This window comes from Neofelis nebulosa, chromosome 14 (assembly GCF_028018385.1).
Source record: "Neofelis nebulosa isolate mNeoNeb1 chromosome 14, mNeoNeb1.pri, whole genome shotgun sequence".
Lineage (NCBI taxonomy): Eukaryota > Metazoa > Chordata > Mammalia > Carnivora > Felidae > Neofelis > Neofelis nebulosa.
The window spans coordinates 46917376-46937934 of record NC_080795.1 but is presented as its reverse complement, the minus strand read 5'-3'; the positions used below and the strand labels follow the sequence as shown (position 1 = coordinate 46937934).

Genomic DNA, 20559 nt, shown 5'->3' with positions numbered 1-20559 from the left:
CTTCCCACTCTGAGCGGTGCAATCCAACAATACTTAACTGTTTCTGGTCGACAGAGCATCCAGGGTTCCTTTGCACCTCTGTGCCTTTGCACATGCTGTTCCCTTTGATTGGAAGGCCCTCCTTGTTATTCTACTTGACAAACGCCTATCTGTCCTTAAAGCCTCAGCTCTTCTGTGAAAGCTTTCTGAGGCTCTCGTGTAGACTTCAGAATTCATTTCCGTGGGTCCCAGAGTGGCCGTGGAACCTCTGTTACAGCCTGTGCGGGAAGACAGAGACCCTGTCTTCCCTCTGTGCATCCCCAATACCCAGCACCACACTACCCCTTGGCTTCCAAAGTCTGCTCCCCAAATGAAGCTGTACCTTGTTCCCCCCCCCCCCCCCGCCCCAGCCAGCCCTAGGCAGTTATCCAGATAACAAGGGGGGTCATGGGACCCAGGGTCGGATGAAGCAATTCTGAAAGGCAGAGCGTCTGAAAGGCAGTTGTGCAAGGCCTTGGCGGAGCAGGGAGAGGCTAGAGTGTTCAAGTTCTCTTTTGCTGAGATGCCAGTTGTCCATAATTTTCTCCTTTTTCTGGTAAAAAGGAAACCGCCCCCCCCCCCCCCCCCAGAACTCTGTTCATCATTCTCTGGGCCACTCCTTCACCTCTGCCTCTATCTCTCCTGTACATATGCCACCTTCTCATTTTTCTGTTGCTGAGCGGAGGAGCGGGGGCCACTTCTGGAAGGTGAGAGAAGGACAATGAGGAGCAGTTCTAGAGAGAGAAAGAAAATCTTACACATTTTTTTTTTAATCCCAGAGGGATTTTTTTGTTCTCTTGAATTCTGCCCCCTACACACAAGCACACTGAAGCCATGCCCCACTTTTTACTCCCTCCTGGTGTTTTTACCCTTCCTTGGGAAATTTCCCTGGGATGGGGCCATGGTCAAACGTTAGCGTTTCCTGTGCGTTAGCTATTGAGTGGATGCCAGAGAGAGTGGGTGTGTCCACAAGAGAACAAGTGAGCAGTAGCTGGGAAAAGAGGATGTGAAGAATGGGAAGACGAAATTTGTTCCAGAAAAGCCTTCAGTGGCAGTCTCCTTACCAGGGTCCCTGCTCTCTGGTGTGGGGATACCGAGGCCCCCCAGTGCTGCAGCTGTGTCTGTCTAGTTGGGGGGGGGGTGCGGTCAACATGCCTGCAGGAAATCCCGCTCCTCAAGCTTGTCTCAGATCAGGTAAAAACATTAGAAATTATGAAAAAAAAATTGCATTGCCATGACATTCATTAATTCACTGATCCTTCTATTTAGTCGACAAATATCGGTCGAACACTTTTCATACTCCAGGTGGTATGCTGGACCCTAAGTTTACATCGATGAACCTGCCCCATGTCGCTTGTAGGGGAAATAGATATCACCATACATCACACTACTTCCTGCCTGATATCTGCCCTCCTGTCCTGAGTCTTAGTGCTGGAGAGCTTAGAAATACCTAGATCAGTGCATGTGCTTTATAGGTGAGGGAAGAAAGTTCCAGAGAGGTTATGTGATTTGCTCAAAGTCACTCAGATGATCTTCAGTGGAAGCTGGGATTAGTACCAAGTCCTTTGAGGGCTTGCTCTGTGCTCTGGGGGTGACCTCAGGGGTGGAGAAAATCCGATATTTTTGCTAGCCTTTGAGATAACATGAATAGTGTAGCAAATATACTTCCATGATGTTGACTGTCACCCTTTAGACCCTCTGTGAGGAATGGTGTGAGCCCTTGAGAAGCTGGCAAGATTGATGATGGTGACACTTAGCACTATATTGTCCCAAGGTCCTGGGCCTTCAGGATTGGAACACTCACCTGAATGGGTGCTCTGAAGCCAGAACTGGGCACAGATGAGGCACAGAGCTCCAGGATTGAGCCAGGATGCCCTGGGTTGGGCCTAAGAGATAGGTGACTTCAGAGTCTTCTACACTGATGGTGGTCAGGAGTCAGTGCAGAGAAAAGAAAGCCAGGTCTGGTATAAAGGACTTGGTTACAGGTTGAATTGTGTCCCCCACAAAAGATGTTGAGGCCCTAAGCCCCAGGATCTGCAAATGTGACCTTGCTTGGTAATAGGGACTTTTTTTTCCCCCACTGCTTCTTCCCCTCCCCCCATCTTTATTGAGATCTAATTGATATATAACATCGTGTAAAGTTAAGGTGAACAATGTGTTGATGTGGTATGCTTATATAAGGCAAAATGAAGCAGTAGAATCTTTTGGACCCTTAGGGGGACACTAACTTGAAAACAGGATCATCGAACACCTGACCAGGTTAAGGTGAGATCACTGAGGTGGGCCCTAATCCAACATGGCTGTGTTCTTATGATAAGGGGAAATTTGGACATGGAGACAGACCCACACGCTGGGAGAATGCCATGTGAAGACGAAGGTACGGACTGAGACGATTCAGGTACAAGTCAAGAAACACCAACGATTGCCAACAAACCACCAGTGTCAGGACGAAGGCCTGGAAGAGCGCCTCTCTCAGAGGGCACCAACCCCATCTCAGATCTCCGGCCTCCCGAGCTGAGACAATAAAGCTGTGTTGTTGAGCCACCCGGGTTGTGGTGCTTTGTTAGCGAAGCCCAGCTCCATCCGGAAGTCAGCTTGTCTGAGCGATCATAGTGGGACATGGGACTGCTGAGAAATGCTCAGAGAGGTGGAAAAGCTATCCGGGGTCTCCGGGGACTCACACAAAAGTAAGAAACAGCACTGGGTAAGCCCATGATTCTGGCGAGGATCTCCTGCTGCTTTCAGACCTGAGGGAGAGGCATGGACCCTTGGGAAACCTGGCGTCCCTCACCATCTCCGCCCACAGGGGCCTTGAGCGTCTCTGAAAATCAGAAAGTGGCCTCCACTTTATTGGGGGCAGAATCAATTTAAATTGCTGTCAGCTTGTCTTCCAGCTGTCAGCGCAGGCCAGAACATCACATATTTTCCATCAATAATTCAACTGCCTCAGGAATAGAGGCTCCGGGGACTCCCCGGGGAGCTGACTCGGTCCATTCATTATTAAGCTGGCACTTACAGCCTTGTTCCTGAGTGCTGGAGAATCCTGCTCCAGGCTGGATGCCTTCCCCTTCACTCCTTTCCCCTCCCCACCTCTGCCTTTCATTTTCGTTTTCTTTGTCTGCTCTTTCTCTGAGGCTGCTTCCTGTCCTCTGGTGTGGATACCTTCCCGAGTTTGTGGTCTCCCACGTCTCTATCTTGCTGTCCAGCATGGGCAGAGATGCAAAAGTCCAAGGTGAAAGATGGGTTTAAGAATCTTTTAGTTCTCTGCCATGCTTAAAAAGCTTTTGCGTGTAGGAACACATATAGGTTTTCGTTCGTTTGTTGCTTATTTTTTATTTTTTTTTCCAGGGTGCTTGTGAATTGTGCAAACAGGGCATCTTGGCTAGACAGCTGGGAGAAGGATCACAGCGTTCCTTCTGATGGCTGCTTTGCACCCACTAGTTGTCTGGAAGCTACTGGCCTTGTGCGTGGTAGGAGAGGGGGAGCAGGTGGGTGGCTGTGCATTGCGTCGCGGCCACTAGAGAGACAGCACACAGGGACAGCACGTGTGACAAGGCCAGTGAGCAGCAGCGGTGGTGAGACAGTTTTTGGTGGCGTCTCAGGCAGTGGACAGGAATGAGTGGGATTTGGAGCACGAGAGAAGTAGCCTTGAACACCCCATGGTCGTTGCCACTAACTAACTATTTTGAGAGCACATATGGGCTCCCCGGAGTGACGGGGGGAACTGAAGAGTAAGGATGACAGCAGGGTCTATGTGGTTGCAATCAAGGGACTGGAGGCTCAGAGCGATTGTATTTTGACATTGATGTTAATCTAATTTGGAACTCAGCCTATAGAAGCTTGCAACATAGGACTTATATACTAAAGACAGGGCAATGTAAAAAAACAATTGTTGGTCACTGTAAAATATTTATTATTCAGTGTTCTGGTGATCTGTAGCTAGGGAACAAAATGCCCCAATACTGAATGGTTTCAAACCACCATTTATTTTGCTCATGATTTTGCAGGTGAGGAACATGTGGAGGGCTTGGCTGAATGGTTTATCTCTGTTCTAGACGGAGGACCCACTACCCAAAGGACTTTGTACTCAAGTGTCCGGCACATTTAACATTCCTTGGTCTCTTTCTTCCCAGGTAGTGTCGTATCCTCCAGGGCCTGTCATGTAGCCTGACATTCTCACAGCATGGTGGTCCCAGGAAGGCTGCATTTCTTTTTCTTTAAAAAAAAAATTTTTTTTTTAATGCTTATTTATTTTTGAGAGGGAGGGAGAGAGAGTGTGGGGGAGGGGCAGAGAGACAGGGAGACACAGAATCCGAAGCAGGCTCCAGGATCTGAGGTGTCACCATAGAGCCAGACACGGCGCTCGAACCCACGAACCATGAGATCATGACCTGAGCTGAAGTCGGATGCCCAACTGAGTGAGCCACCGGGGTGCCACAGGAAGGCTGCATTTCTTACATGATGGCTAGCATCCGAGGAGGTGGAAAAAACAAGACCATCCAAGGGCTGTAACAAGAACTAGTGTTGGGTCATTTCTACCATGTAACATTGATCGAAGGCTGTTTTATGCTGCAGTAACAGGGCCCCCCCAGATCCCAGTTGCTCAATACTGCTAAAGTGTATTTCTTACTCATGCAAAAAGTCCACGGCGGACACAGCCATTCTCCAGGACTGCTGTTCTCCATAGGATGGTTCATCTTTCCAGGGCACTTTGGTCTTTAAAAAAAAAAAATTTTTTTTAAGTTTATTTATTCATTTCGAGAGAAACAGAGAGAGCAAGCAGGGGGAGGGCAGAGAGAGAGGGAGAGAGAGAATCCCCAGCAAGTTCTGCACAGTCAGCACAGAGCCCGATGCAGAGCTTGAAGTCAGGAAGCACAAGATCATGACCTGAGCCAAAACCAAGAGTCGATGTTTAACCAACTCAGCTACCCAGGCACCCCCAGGATGCTTTGGTCTTAAGGCACCCCTGTATCAGCATGTGCTTCCAAGATCACTGTAGGAAGACAAATTCACATGCTTCCGTGCAAAAGTGAGAGGTGTCCTTTTCACTCACATTTCATTGGCCAAAGCAAGTTAAGTGGCCAAAACTTATTTCAAGGGGGCAACGAAGCACAATCCTCCCTGCCAGAAAGACAGGAGAACCTGGCCTATGGGTAAGCAGCAGTGACGCCACTTCGTTCCTCCAGAGGGAGATGTGAGGATTGAATGAAATCGCATCATAACTGGGAACCACACAACCACACTGACAAGGGACTATTCGGAGGCTAGTTAGTACCACTCAACACTAAGTGACTAACTGTGGGGAAATAGGTTCTACTTACATAAATGGGTTAGGGCAGAAAGCCGCCACCACGGGGCGAAAATGCCCAAATTTAGCTAGTGAAATTTTGTAATGAGATCATGAGTAACTTGTTATCACCTGCAGGAAATTACTTTCCATCTGATGCCAATGTACTATTGTACTTTGATCACAAACTCCACTTGCCCCCCAGACCCTTTGCTTCTTACAAGTTAATGATGACTGTCTCATTGTCTTCTCCACGTTCACCACGTGTGTAAGATCTTGAAAGCTCAACAAATACGGAGATGAAACCCCTGTTTGGGGCTTTTGTCTCCTCCCAGACATTAGCCTCTCTTGTATTCAATTCTGTGTCCTCTCCCTTGCTGGACAAGAGAGATCTCCAGACTGGTAGTCTGTGACAATTAATCCCTGCCCTCCAGCCTTAGGGAGACAACTTTACTGGTGAGTCATGAGTTACTACAGGTTTTGGAGTTTCCATGTTGTCTTAATTCAGTCCGGTTGCTATAATAAAATGCCATAGACTAGGTGGCTTATAAACAACAGAAATGTATTTTTCACCATTCTGGAGGCTGTAAGTCCAAGATCAAGGCATCAACAGATTCAGCGTCTGTTGAGCATTTGTTTCCTCAGAGACCCTTGTCTTCTCACTGTAACCTCTCAGGGCAGAAGGAGCAAGCAAGGTCTCTGGGGTCTCTTTCATAAGAGCACTAATCTCGCTTATGAGGGCTCCACCCTCATGAACCACTTACTTCCTGTGGCTCCACCTCCTAATACCATCACCGTGGGGGGTAGGATTTCAACATATAAATTTTGCAGTGACACAAACATTTCGAGACTTCACCACATGCTTATTCATAAGGAGTTGAGACTCTTAAGTCTTTAATTTAAAAACACAGAAATTCTATGTGTGTGAAATGAATAGACACAATGACTTCAAACAACGCACAAAGTCCATTCCAATGTTTGTTTCGCTTCCCTATGTTTTCACCCCATCCGACTTCAACCCCCAAGACAAAACAATAACCCAGACAGAGCACTGTGTTCTTTACTCTGAAAGGCCAGAAGATGTTCCTAAGAAGCCCCTTCCTTGTGTTTAGGTGGAGAGCCAGTGCAGAGGCTCTATCTTCAATTTTCCCTAGGACGGAGGCACATTCCAACCACCTCAAGCTCTTAGGGCGCAAGAGGGGTTGTTTTGGTTTAAATTATACATTTCCCACGCTGGTTCCCTTTGCAGAGATTTAAAACCCCTGACTAGTTTCCGGGCCTGCGTGACCTAATGGGGAGACAGCTGTGTACAATTTTAAAACGACTTCGGTGTTCTCAGGGAAGGCTACTTCATAATTAGCCAACCACTTGTTTTCCCTTAATCTGGGTAATGACCTTTTTTTGTAACTGAGGCAGGAGGGCTGGGAGCCAAACAAACCCAACAGGCGAAAGCAGCGTTAGGAGGAGAAGGGAAAATTAGCCAATCAGAGGGAGGCAGGGAGGTGGGCGGACCCAGCGCTGCCTGAGCCTTGGGGCTCCAGGGGAGGGACCAGGTGGGGGCAGGCTGGGAGCAGAGATGTTTGGAGTAGTGGGCTTTTCGGGGAAAGTGAGATTTAAAAACGACTTTAACGCTTTTAGTAAAAAGTTCTCCAGGAAATGTATGCTTCCCTGCTGTAGTACAGGGAAAATGCAGCCAATTATGCCGTCACTGATGGCCGACTCGTCCTAAGGATACCTACCGCAGCCTGCGACGATGCTCTCACTCGTGAGCCCCCTGGACTGGAAGCTCCACGAGCCAAGGTCTGAGTCGGCGTTTGCTTGGTGTGGTAATCCCAGAGCCTATCGTGGTGCCTGGCACATGGCAAGCTGTGAGTCTTGGCTGATTGAGGAATACACAAGTTTATTACAAACGAGAGTATCGGACCCTGCCCAAGGCTGTTACTCCGAAAACACGTCCTTATTGCCCAGTCCCTGAGTGTGGATGGTACAGGAGGCTGAGTATGACACTTTAGACCACTGGCTCGGAGCAGCCTCGAGCACTGCACCGGGGGTCCAAACCTGGCTTTGCTACTTACTAGCATGCAAGCTTCTAACCTCTCAGTGTCTTCACCTATAAAATGGGGGTGATCATAATGCCCATTGTACAGGGCTGTGGCAAGGATTAAATGAGTTCGCGCACACGAAGCCCTTAGAGCGAGCAGTGCCTTGTAAGTACCAATGAGTATAAAAATAAGAATTATGCGCTCCAGCCAGAAAACTGTTTGGGATAAATCTCTGATGTGAGTTTGCGTTGCTTTTGCCCTCTCGAAAGAATTTAGCCTAAGCTTGAAACTTCAGCCATGTTTCTGGTTAATTGAGGTTTTGTTGGAGACTGTTGGTACCTAGGAGATACAGTTTGATGCAATCCATAGAAAACTGGTGTGCTTCGTTATGCTTTTATTATATTTATGAAGCTTATTGAGGGTTCTTAATTATGACCTTTCCATTGGGAGTCCTTTTCTGGCTCCAAGAAGTGTGCTCACAGGATCCCACCAAGTTTTAAACCCTCAGTTATGGTCCTTTCTCTTTTTCTCTTACGGTGGTTTTACACGACATCACATGGCTAAGCCAGAGCTATGTTTGTCACAGTCTCCTTCCCTCTGTGGTTCCAGCTTAGACTTGGCCAAAGAGAAATTTGTATGAGATCTGGAAGGCAGAAGGGAAATAGTGACCAACATTCTCTGAAAACTGTGGTGTTTTAAACGCTGAAAGAGACCGAGCGGAGGTGCCGGAAGACTCGAGCTTGTCCTCGCCCTTCCTGACTCGACGATCCGCTCATTTTCCTGACCATTAGCTCTGCTGACCAATAGCAACTCACTCCCAGACGCAGGCGACAGCCTCCACGGTCTTCTCTAGTAGCCTTCTGTGCGTCGTCCTTCCCCCGCTGAAGTGCTTTTCTTCTCAGGTTCCCTGCAAGCTCCAACTTGTCCCTCAGTTGTATAAGGTCTTGCTCATTTAACAAACCCTTGTTCTGTAGCACATATAGAAATTATGCTTGATTCTGCTTCCCTCATCGAACTCTGTTACAGTTACTGTGGCTGGTCTCCAGGTCTGGCCTAGGGAACCACCTGGATCGTCACCCTTTTGTGAAGTCCCTCCACATGGAGCCTGGATGGCTCCCTGGGTCTCTTATATCACCAGAATTCAGTGGAAATGGCACAGGCTTCCTCTGGCCCTACGACTCAAGGGGACGGTGACTGCTGCTTGCACACTCATAGGTGCCCCAAATCCCGTGCAAGGAAGTCAAGCTACCTAGCTGGAGAGGCCATGTGGAAAAGCCCTGAGGCTGAGACCCAGACCCCACTGCCCCTCCGAGCCCGGCCCCCCAGTCACTGTCACCAGAGGAGATGAGAGAGGATGAGGGCAGGGGCATCTTGGACATTCCTGTCTCAGCTGACATCCGACTGTAGAGACAAGTGAGCCCAAGTAAGACCAGAAGGAAAACTGACCAGCTAAACCCAGGCAATCCACAGAAGCAGGAGGAATAAGCAAATGGTTGTTTTTAAACCCTTTCTGTTGTGACGTAATTACAGGCTTACAGAAAAGATCTAAAAATAGTAACCCCCAAATCTCCTATCCCTTTCACCCAGATGTTAACATTTCCTCCCACCCCACCACCCGGCCGTTCTCCGTTGTTTGAGAGGAAGTCACAATATCTCTTCACCCCTACACGATTCAGTCGTATCTCCTAAGAACAAGAACACTATCTTCCTTAAACTTAGTATAATTATAATATCAAAAAGTCACATTTTAATAATGCCATCATGTGATCTCCACACCTTGTTCATGTTTTGCCAGTTGCCCTCCAGACATCCATCCTTTTTAGCAAAAAAAAAATCCTGGTTCGCACACTGCATCCAGTTGTCCTTTCTTTGTAATCTCTTTTAACCTGGACCCACCCTGTTCCTCTCCCTTCTTTGTCTTTCATGACCTTGACACTTGCAAAGAATACTTACTGGCCATTTAGTTTGTAGAATGTCTGTCAATTTGGGTTTATGTGGTGTTTCCCCATGATTACATTCAGGTTATACATTTTTTGGCAGAAATATGGGAGAAGGGATCAGGTGATGTGAAACTTGAATGGGGTTATGATGGTGTCTGAAAGTTTTGTCCATATAAAGTTACTATCGTTTTCTTTGTAATTAATAAGTATCTCACAGAGTATAGATATGTTGAGATCATGTGAATATCCTGTTTCTCATGACACTTCGATCCCCTCGCTTTAGTATCCATTGATGATTCAACTGATGAACCGTGATGGCTGACTTTTGATTTCATCCTTCCTTCTGCATTTATTAGTATTCTACTGAAAGAGATTTCCTTCTTCCTCATTTATTTATAAAAATCAGTTTTAACTAATTATTTGATTCAATAGGTTACAATCTGTTACTATTAGGAATTATTCTGATGCTTAAGTTGTCCTAGATGTGGCCTTTGGGGCTCTTAGGATCTTTGATATGTTCCCGTCATTCTTTGAGCACTTTCATACCGTTTTGACACAAGATGTTCCCAGTACATCTTGTACTGCCCCTGCCCCGGCCTTGGAATCAACCATTTTCCTAAGGAGCCCTCTTTCCTTTCAGAGGGAAAGTATTTGGAAACCAAAATCGGGGTTCCTGGGATGCCTATTGTTACCAGAGTGTCCTTGCTTTTTGGCTTTCTTACTGGCCAGATCTAGGAAGTATATGTCTGTATACACATGCACACACACACATATACACCCACACTTTATTTTCTATCTCTCCCTTTGTATTAAAAACCATTGGTTCAAACCATAAGTTTATACTGATATCTCTAATTCCGATCCAACACCACAGAGCTTCACTTTAACTCTCTCCTTCTCCATATTTATGACTTCCTTTTCCAATAGTGAACAACCTGGTTCCTATGAACCATGATATATTGTTCTATTTTCTTAATCTTAGGATATACATAAAGTAGTTTCAAAATTGTTAACCCATACCTCTGCAGGAAAAGGAAAAAAAAAAAAGCAAAGTGAAATTACTGGCCTGAGTTCAATGTTTACAGATAATTTTCGTGTCTAGCTTCAGAATAGACGGCTCAAATACTTGGTTCAAACGTTACTCAAGATAGCTATGGTTGTTGTTTTCACCACTAAGTTTGGGGTGGTTTGTTTTGCAAGGGATTGTAGAATGACTTTGGAAATCAGCATTTATCACAGGTCCAATGTGAAGAGGAAATCAGGCAGGACCTAAGTGACATCAAGCGCTGCGGAAAGACGTTCCATCTGACCCTTGTAGAAATAGGCATTAAATTATTATCTTCGGCACGCCTTGGGTGAGTCTGGGAAGAGAAGTACTGGCCTTGGGCCTAATTATGAATGAGGTGAAATTCGTCTTAGACATCCTGTCTCTCTCTCCGCTCTCCATCATTCCCGTCTGATGGGAGTCTCGCCCTCCGGATACTCACTGCTCTCTGGCTGCCCTGAACATCCTGCTGTGGTTTCCCAACTTTGCTTTAGGTCTTCCTCTCAACCCTCCAATCAGTCTTTCTACTCTCAGCTGTGAATGACCTGTGAGCCCCTGAGAGGATAGCTGTCTAGTTAAACGCATTCACAAGAGAGAGTGAGAATGTTAGCCAGCTAGTTACCTACCCTCTCTTAGGGTACATGTGTGCTGCGTTTGTTAAACTCAGGCCTTGGGGAAGCATAGAAGGGAGATGTCTTTGGACCAGACCTTTCCTATCCCGACCCCTGACTCCTGCCTACTTAAATCTGTGGACTAGAATTGTCCTGCTGGGAGGAGCTGGAGGAAGGGTACCCAAAGTACGCTAGCTTGGAATCCATTACAGGTGATTTCCCACTTGAATGGTTTAATGCATAAACAAATACATTGCATTTATAGACCTATGTTACTGGACTAGTGGGTTTATGAGCAATTATATTCCGTAGCTCTCGATTCAATGGAACGTCTTTACCATCTACCACGTGAGCAGTACATGAAGCAACGTGTTAGCTGGAAGAACTGGTCCATGGAAACTATTACGACCCCCCCCCCCCCGCCCCGCACCATGCATCACCGCTGCCACCATCCAGCCACGTCAGCCGGATATGCCATTTCACATATGCCATTTCATAGGGTGGGATAATATTGGTGACCGTTCAGATTAAGGAGCTTGAAGAGAACTCCTTCTTGAGCTACTGGCTTGCTCAAGGGCACGGAGCATTTCACATACTGACCCGCACAACGTCCGTCCAGAAGGTGGTAGGGTGGGCTTCGGGCGCAGCTAGAAGGATTGGTCACGGACTATGTAACCGTTTCTCAGAGGTTTCAGAAATTTTTTAGGGTAGGACAACCTTTCAATAAGAACAGAGAGTTTCCATTACAATCAAGATGAAGATTCAGAGTCCCTTAACTGAAATTTTCAAAGAGATACAGCATTAGTCTGTACCCCAGGCTGGCAAGGCAGGGCATGATTCCCGATACAATGCCACGTCGGGTGAGAAATTGTGCCTGCCCATCTGAATCGGTCTCTGCAGCTAATTTCCTAAGTGTCTCAAGGGCAGAGCACGCTAAGTGAGCATATAAACTTGAGTGTTACAGAGAAATTTCCAGGGAGCTACAGCACAAGTTAATAAGCTGAGACTGAATTTGGAGGGATGATCAAAGTACCTTGGCTTGTCCGTCTTCTGTGGCAGAGCCGCTTCACTTGGGGTTCAGGGCTGGGCTTCAGGGCATCCCTGCACTCCCCAAACTTCATGGGGTTTTGTGTAACGTCCTCCTCGTGCATCTTAATGAGGACAGAGGCAGCAGCTTTCCCTGGATTCTCAAGGGGGCCCTTGACCCCTCAAAGGTTAAGAATCTTGATGGAGTTAAGCAATTCTGAGACCGGGTCTCCTGAGACAAGTACTGTAGGCAGCCTCCACCTGAGGGGTGACGCCCTTATGGGTGTGCTCAGATATTTATAGCCCCCCTGCCTCCACCCTAAACTGTGACAGGAAATAGAGCACCAGGATGGCTCAAACGTGCCGTGACTACCTCTGCTTCCCTAGCAGGAGTCCCTTTCCTCCTCAAAAGAGAATATTCAAATACACGTAAAGATTGGCGAAGGAGCTGACTGCTCTATTTTGTTTTTAAGAGGGAATCAGTCCTCCCTGAAGTCGTGTTCGACATTTGTCACGCTGGGATGAGGCAGGCTTGGGAAGCCATGCAGTGAGATGTATTCTGGAGAACGGTGAAAAACAAGAGGGTGAATTATGCGGTATTTGTGACTGGATATGCCTGTGAGCTCAGTCTCCTCCTCTGCAAAATGGGGACGCTAGTAATGAGTTCTGACTGCATAAAGTTGTTGGTGAGGATTTCATGAGTTTATGCTCCGTCCAGCCCCAGAACGGTGCTCAACAGGCAGTAGGCAACATAGGTGGCTGTGTTATTGTCTTCACCATCAGTTTGATCGACGTAGTCAAATTCATCAGAGTCCGTTGATGGTCAGCACAGACCCAAATTTGGAATCCATTTAGGATTCAGCAGCTATGTAGAGACGAGTTCATCAGTTAAATAGTAGGTAGGTTCGATTAATTTGATTTCCGGAGGCATTTATGGCGGGGAGTGGATGGGCTTGTTTATCAGGGAAAGCCAGCTTCAGGCCTGAGGCGGTGGATGCCGCATTTCTGCCTGGCACAGGGCAAAGTTCCAGTTCATGCGATGGAGAAAAACAGTCTGATCTTAACGACCACCTCCCGAGGGCCATCCATATCGTAAGGACTCTACAGGTTTTATCACACTGATTCTTCACGATAATTCTTCAAGGTCAGCTGGATATGCCATTTCACACATGGGAAAATGGAGCCCCAGGCCGAGTAATTTTCTCAAGCTTGCTCAGCTGACTGGCATACACATTGACCGACTCCAAACACTCAGCTTCCTTCTGATTTCACAATTATCAACCAAAAGGAGAATCATTTTATGACGCCACCCGATTTTCCTATGTTAGCAACGCAGCTTCTTTCAGGAGACCTGGGGAAGGAAGACGGGACGGGAACCATCGATTTCTTCGTCAGTTCTCAAACTCAGTGTGCTCTCAACTAGCCTCCCTTTCCCACACTCCGTATTCTGTGCGCCCCTCCCCAGTTCTTCCTCTTCTGCAGCCCTTGTCCCACTTAGCGTCATCACTGTCTTGCCTGTCTTCCCAAAGGCCAAGAAGCGATGTTTATCATTCCTTTTAGTTCCTCCAGTTGCCTATAGGATAAAGTCTGAACGTCTGAACTCCTTATTGTGGCGTACAAGGCCATGGTCTGGAGTTTCCAGGATATTCACCCCAAAATGAGCCACAGATTCCCCCTCCTCTGGGAACTGTTCCCTCTTCCATGCAGAGTTGGGCTGCCAGTCACCATATTTGCAAAAATGTGACCTTACCTCTTAGCCATAGTAGATTGGACCAGGGGTAGTCCCGTGACTGGAGCCGTACCAGTCAGAGTTCTCTCCCCAAGAAATTGGATTTGGAACCACAGAATTACTTTCTCTGTGCCTGAGTCTGTCTCATGTAAACTCTAGAGCTATGAGCAGGACAGGTGTTCTGTGACATGAACTGGATTGTGCAGAATTCTTGTCTGGAGGGAGAGAGAAGGAAAGAGATGCCCGTCTACAGAGAGAAGCAGAGAAAAAGATGGAGAGTGAACACTGCCTGGACTCACCCTGACCTTCTACCTCCAAGTTTTAGTTCTTCCTGGCATCCTGGTGTGCCCCTGCCTTTGGGTCGTGAGAGATTTCCTGTTTCTTTATAGTAAAGTTTTCTCCTTAGCTTAAGCCAGCTTCAGTGGGTATTTACATGCTATTAAACACCCAGCTAATCTGACCCCACCTTTCCTCCCCACATCTCTCACCAGCTCTTCCACCTTCCCTCTGTCCTTTCTGTACTTTCTTCTTTTGCATCAGCCATGAAAGCATTCGCTTCCTTACCGTTTGCTCCGCTTTCGTTACGCCGCCTTAGGTCATGCTCTTCCTTCTGCTTGGAATCCCCTTCCCTATCTTATTTGGTCTCAGATACTCTTACTTACCCTTTAAGCCTCTGTTCCTATGCTACTTCCCTCATGAGGCTTTGCGCTAGTCCTTCCTGGGGTCTCAAGGCTTTGTTCATACCCTGTTCTGGAGCTTGCCCTCTTGACTTCGTGTTTATATGTCTGCCTTCCCATTAGACTGTAAGCTCCCTGCGGGCAGGATGCAGCCTTCCTCATTTTCTCAATCCTACTGTCTGTAGCTCAACCTGTAGAATTTCTTACATATGTTGGCCAAAGGAGGGTCTGTGGCTCAAAATTCTTGGCATAGACATGGTACATGGGTGGGGGGTAGAGATGCCTTCAGAAGGAGCCCCAAGATGGGACTATTGCAGAAAGGGAAAGATAGGGAGCCTCAAGGAATCAAACCTGTACTCCTTCATTCTGGACTTCCCTCAAAGCACCCCATAGGCTCTGGCTTGACCTTACTTCCTTTCTGGTCAGTAACTTAACATGGCCCCAGAATATTAGGGCCCCATGGCTGACCTTGGGCACCCCAAAACTTGGCAATGAATGAACATTTGACATTGTTTCTGTTCCCTCCTTTCAGATCCCCTCTCAGGCACCTGATAGGCCCACATTTCCTTCTGGCTATCCTTTCCCTTCCTCTTCTCTCCTCCCCCCTCCACTGCTATCTCCCACCTCTACCCCGGACATGCCACTCTATCAGAATTCTTTCAGGACCCGTATCTTTGACATTTCACTTTATGAACTAATGAGAATTTATTATTTACTGTGCCAGGCAGTGAGCTACGTGCTCCCGGAGAGTTTGAGCTGGAAGGGGGACATTGTGTACCCGGCTCTGGTGTCCGATTCCCTGGGCTTGGATTCTGCTAGGAATAGGATTACTAATGGTTTCTAGGGGGCCCTGGGTGGTTGAGTTGGTTGGGCGTCTGGCTTTGGCTCAGGTTATGATTTTGTGGTCCATGAGTTCGAGCCCCACACCGGGCTCTATGCTGACAGCTCAGAACCTGGAGCGTGCTTCGGATTCCGTGCCTCCCTCTCTATCTGCCCCTCCTCCGCTCACGCTCTCTCTATCCCTCTCTCAAAAATAAATAAAAACATTAAAAATTTTTTTAATAAATAAACAGTGGTTTCTACCTCAGGGTACTGTTATAAAATTTAATGCACGTGAGGCACTCAGAAGAGCACCAAGCATACAGAAAGTGCTCAATAAGTTCTTATTTGTGGGTAAAGATAACATTCCTCCAACTTGAAGACACATGGGCATCCTAAGGAAGCTAAATGATACGGTGACCCTTCAAACTGATATTGTTAAATATCTGTTCAAACTTTATTTAGGCAGTGGTTTGCAACCTTTTGCACACACCAGAATCATCTGGAGGGCTTTAAAGACAGCTGGGCCTCACCCCCAAAGTGTCTGATTCAGTAGATCTTGTACTGCCTACGGTTTACATTTCTTTTTTATTTTATTTTTAAGTTTCTAGTTATTTTATTGTTGTAAGAACACTTAACATGAGATGAGATCTACCCTCTCAACAAAGTTTTAAGTGTAGAATACAGTATTATTTTAGCATCATAGTATAACGTATTATACATTTTTAAATTTTTTATGTTTATTTATTTATTTTGAGAGAGAGAGAGAGAGAGAGAGAGAGCACAAGCAGGGGAGGGGCAGAGAGAGAGAGGGAGAGAGAGAATCCCAGGCAGGCTCCCCGCAAGAGTCAGATGCTTGACCAACCGACCAAGCCACCCAGACGCCCCATATTATATGTTAATTATAGGCACAGTGTTGTAGAGCAGATCTCTAGAGCTTATGCATCTTGCATGTGGAGACTTTATGCCCATTGATTAGCAACTCCCCATTTCCCCCTCTTCCCTGCCCCTGGTAAATAACCACAATTCTACTCTCGTTCTATGAGTTTGACCATTTCAGATACCTCATATAAGTGGAATGATGCAATATTTGTCTTTCTATGACTACTGACTTTCTATGACCACTATCATTTCTCCATTGTATGTTCTTGGCGTTCTTGTTAAAGATTAGTTGACCGTATATGTGTGGATACGTGTGATATATGTGTGATTTCTGGCTTCTCTATTCTGTCCCATTGGTCTATATGTTTTTATGCCAGTCCATACTTTTTGGTTATTGTAACATTGTAACATATTTTGAAGTCAGGAAGCGTGATACTTTCAGCTTTGTTCTTTGTGTGTAAGATTGTTTTGGCAATTCTTGGTCTTTTGTGGTTCCATATGAATTTTAGTATTTGTTTATTTTTGTAAAAAATGCCATTGGGATTTTGATAGGGATTGCATCGAATTGTAGATTGCTTAGGATAGTATGGACGTTTTAACAATATTAAGCCTTCTAGTCTATGAACAGAGGATGTCTTTCTTGTATCTTCTTTAATGTCTTTCGTTAGTGTTTTATAGTTTTCAAAATAGAAGTCTTTTACCTCCTTTGTTAAGTTTATTCCTAAGTATTTTTTTCCTTTTTAGTGCTATTATAAATGGAATTATTTTATTAATTTCCTTTTTCAGATAGTTCATTTTTAGTGTATAGAAATGCAACTGATTTTTGTATCTTGGTTTTGTGTCCTGCAACTTTACTGAATTCATTTATTCTAACGTGTGTGTGTGTGGTCTTTAGGGTTTTCAATATATCATGTCATGTCATCTGCTAATAGACATTTTCATTTCCTATTTGGATATCTTTTATTTCTTTTTCTTGCCTAATTGCTCTGGCTAAAACTTCTAGTACTATACTGAATAGAAGTAGCAAAGAGCCAGCCTCATTGCTTTGTTTCCTGGTCTTAGAGAAAAAGCTTTCAACTTTTCACCATTGAGTATGATATTAGCTCTGATGAATACAGATGCAAAAATCCTCAGTAAAATACCAGCAAAGTGCATTTAACAGCACGTTAAAAAGATCATGCACCATACTTAAGTTGGATTTATTTCTGGGCTGCGGCAATGGTTCAGTATACGAAAATCAATTAATATGATACTTCACATTAACGAATGAAGGCTAAAAATCACATCATGATCTCGACAGATGCAGAAACAGTATTTGAATTATGTCCTTTTATGATAAAAACTCCCAAGAAACTGAGCATAGAAGGAAATTGCCTGAAAATAACAAAAGTTACATAGGATTTGCATTTGTAACAAGTTACCAGATGATGCTGATTTGCTGGTCTGGGGACTAAACTTTAAGAACCACTTTTTTAGGGCTAAAGCTAACAACACACGTAACAACAGTTGGTGAGGATGTGGAGAAAGAGGAACCCTCTTGCACCGCTGGTGGGAATGCAAACTGGTGCAGCCTCTCTGGAAAACCATATGGAGGTTCTTCAAAAAGTTAAAAATAGAACTGCCTATGACCTAGCAATGGCACTACTAGGTATTTATCCAAAGGATACAAAAATACTGATTCAAGGGTCACGTGCACCCGGATGTTTCTAGCAGCACTCTCAACAATAGTCAAATTATGGAAAGAGCCCGAATGTCCATCAACTGATGAATGGATAAAGAAGATGTGGTGTACATGTGCACACACGCACACACACACACACAATGGAATATTACTCAGCCATCAAAGAGAATGAAATCTTGCCATTTGCAATGATGTGGATGAAACTAGAGTATATTATGCTAAGTGAAATAAGTCAATCAGAGAAAGACAAATACCATATGATTTCACTCATATGTAGAATTTAAGAAACAAAACAGACGTACATAGGGGAAGGGGAGGAAAACTAAAATAAGATACAAACAGAGAGGGAGGCAAACCATAAAAGCCTCTTTTTTTTTTTTTTAATTTTTTTCAATGTTTTTTATTTTTTTTTGGGACAGAGAGAGACAGAGCATGAACGGGGGAGGGGCAGAGAGAGAGGGAGACACAGAATCGGAAGCAGGCTCCAGGCTCTGAGCCATCAGCCCAGAGCCCGACGCGGGGCTCGAACCCACGGACCGTGAGATCGTGACCTGAGCTGAAGTCGGACGCCCAACCGACTGAGCCACCCAGGCGCCCCCACTCAGAGAACTTTTAAAAACAACCGATTTCTGAGCTGTATCCTCTGGAAATAAGTGAAGAGCAATCAAGTAAGGCCAAAGGCTATTTATTTGGAGCTTGCCCTAGCAGGAGAATCAAACACTACCATCCTGTGCATTTGGTAGAGACTCAAAGGCAGGCTCCCTGGGCTCAGACCTAGTTTGCAGCGACACGGCTCAACGCACCAAGAAGGTTCAGATTGTGGGTAAATGCGGGACCCGTTATGGTGCCTCCCTCCGGAAAATGAAATAAGCCAGCATGCCAAGTACACTTGCTCCTTCTGTGGCAAAACCAAAATGAAAAGACAAGCTGTGGGGATCTGGCATTGTGGTTTCTGCATGAAAACCGTAACAGGTGGTGCCTGGACCTATATCGCCATTTCTCCTGTCACAGTCAAGTCGGCCATCAGAAGACTGAAGGCGTTGAAAGACCAGTAGAAGCTTCACCATGTGAAACATTGCTAGCCTGTAATAAACCGGTTAATTTAAATAACAAAATTCAAAAGAGAGAGAGAGGGAGAGACCCAAAGTCAGGCAGAAGAGTGGAGAAAAAAAAGAAGGCTTTTAGGTATGCCGTATTCGGGGTTGTTGAAATGGGAAAGCTGGAAGGGGGCTGACCAGAAGTCAGTGTGATTGGTTAGGGGTGCATATTTGACTTTCCCTGGTTGATTTTCAGTTGGAAGCAGGGGCCAAAATTAGGAAAGCTGGCAGATATTAAGTACTGAGTGTTTGGGGCCAGTTGCTACAAAGGCTGTGTTGGTTTCCCGGGCTGGTTGCTGCAGATAGCGGGTCAGAATTCTATTGTCATATAAAGTCTGGCTGTTGTCCATTTGTATATTCAGTCTCTCAACCTAAACCAGTTGAATCGGAATTGCTGAGAGCAGGCTTAATTAAACACACACACACACACACACACACACACACACACACACACACTTTTTAAACTCTCCAAATGATTCCCATGAGAGTCAAGGTTAAGAAGCATGATTTCAAGAGAGAGCCTAAGTGCTCTGCAGGGTAGGGGTGGAGAGTGAGGAAGGACGGTGGTATTGCTTTTCCTTTCCTCCCTTCTCCCCAGGAACAAACCCCCTGGGTGAAGTGATTTGTGTGCTAACAACAGGTTAGTGGTTGTCTTTGAACCTGGAGGCACTCTAGATGATGGATCCCCACCCCCAGGGCAGGAACTTACTGAAAATATGACAGCTAACAGTATTTGCCCTTTGTTTTACCATCTCTCATAGATTGGCTTCCACTGAAATTAGAATAAAAACCAAACTCACCGGGACCTACATTGCCCCTGCCAGTTCTCTGGGCCCATCTCCTGCCCCTGTTCCCTCGGTCTCCACACTGCCCCTTTACCACCCCCAGGTCAGCCTGTTCCTGCCACAGGGTGTGGTCCTCTCCATGACCGTTCTCTCCTCTCAGAGAAGCCTCCCCCAAGGCCTCTTGCTGGGGTACTTCTCACCTCTCTCAGTCCCTTTTAGTCCTGTTTCTCTATTTGCTTTGTAGCACTTACCTATCTGAAATTAATCAGAAATTAATCAGTGTGTATGTTTATTGCCTCTCTCTCCCCAAAGGTCTCTCCCCTAAGGCAGAGATCTTGTCTGTCAACAAGACACAGCTGTATTCTTAGTGCTCGAAACATAATAGGTGCTCAGTAAACGTTTGTTGAGTGAATTAAGGGGGCCAGGACTTTGCTGGCCAGCCTTCTGTCATTTACTAACTCTGTGACTTTGGGCCAATTTTCCCATCTATAAGAGGGAGAAGTGATAACTTCCTAGGCTTTCTTGCAGAGCTGCTGTCCTGGTCCAATCAAATTTCAGTGGATTTAAGCAGAAATGTGCTCTACAGTGCGGGAGATGCTATCATTACATCTGCGTTTCAAAAGGACCTTCAGCCAACATGATGGCTTACATGTCCGAGAGCAAGTCTGGTGAATGTAGGGATGTTTTGAGAGAATCAGGCACTTCCGGGTCCTCAAATGCTGCCACCCTAATCATCTCTGTGCCCAGAGCCAGTGAATGGGCTACCTTCCAACAGAGTCTGTATCACCCGTGACAAGGGTGCTGTAATGTGGGGGGGGGGGGGGGGAGTCACTTGGGTGAAATCAGTTGAACCAAGAGTGAGGGTGTGGCAGCCAAGTGTGTTCCCCTCTGTCCTGCTGGGAGAACCCGTGTGGGTGCTT

At 46.0% G+C, this 20559-nt stretch overlaps 1 protein-coding gene and 1 pseudogene across 1 annotated transcript; one reads left to right on the top strand and one right to left on the bottom strand.

Moving 5' to 3' along the window:
* Positions 1–3985: 3985 nt before the first annotated feature.
* On the bottom strand, positions 3986–12094 carry LOC131494533 (uncharacterized). The gene is made up of 4 exons (XM_058698960.1): positions 11977–12094; positions 7045–7415; positions 4649–4734; positions 3986–4233 (listed from the first exon to the last, which is right to left on the bottom strand). Exons 1-4 carry the CDS (start codon positions 12092–12094, stop codon positions 4086–4088), a joined length of 723 nt encoding a protein of 240 aa, XP_058554943.1. The 3' UTR covers positions 3986–4085.
* A 914-nt stretch (positions 12095–13008) lies between these two features.
* LOC131494532 (60S ribosomal protein L37a-like) lies at positions 13009–18867 on the top strand (annotated as a pseudogene).
* The last annotated feature ends 1692 nt before the right edge of the window (positions 18868–20559 follow it).

Excerpts from the sequence above, each read along its gene's own strand:
- LOC131494533 (XM_058698960.1), bottom strand. The coding sequence starts at position 12,094 with ATGCACGAGGAGGACGTTACACAAAACCCCATGAAGTTTGGGGAGTGC. Across the intron at positions 7,416-11,976 it reads CAGAAGACGGACAAGCCAAG|GTGAAGACACTGAGAGGTTA; the intron begins GTACTTTGATCA and ends CCCATTTTATAG. Across the intron at positions 4,234-4,648 it reads GCCGTGGACTTTTTGCATGA|AAAAAGAAATGCAGCCTTCC; the intron begins GTAAGAAATACA and ends TTTTTTTTAAAG.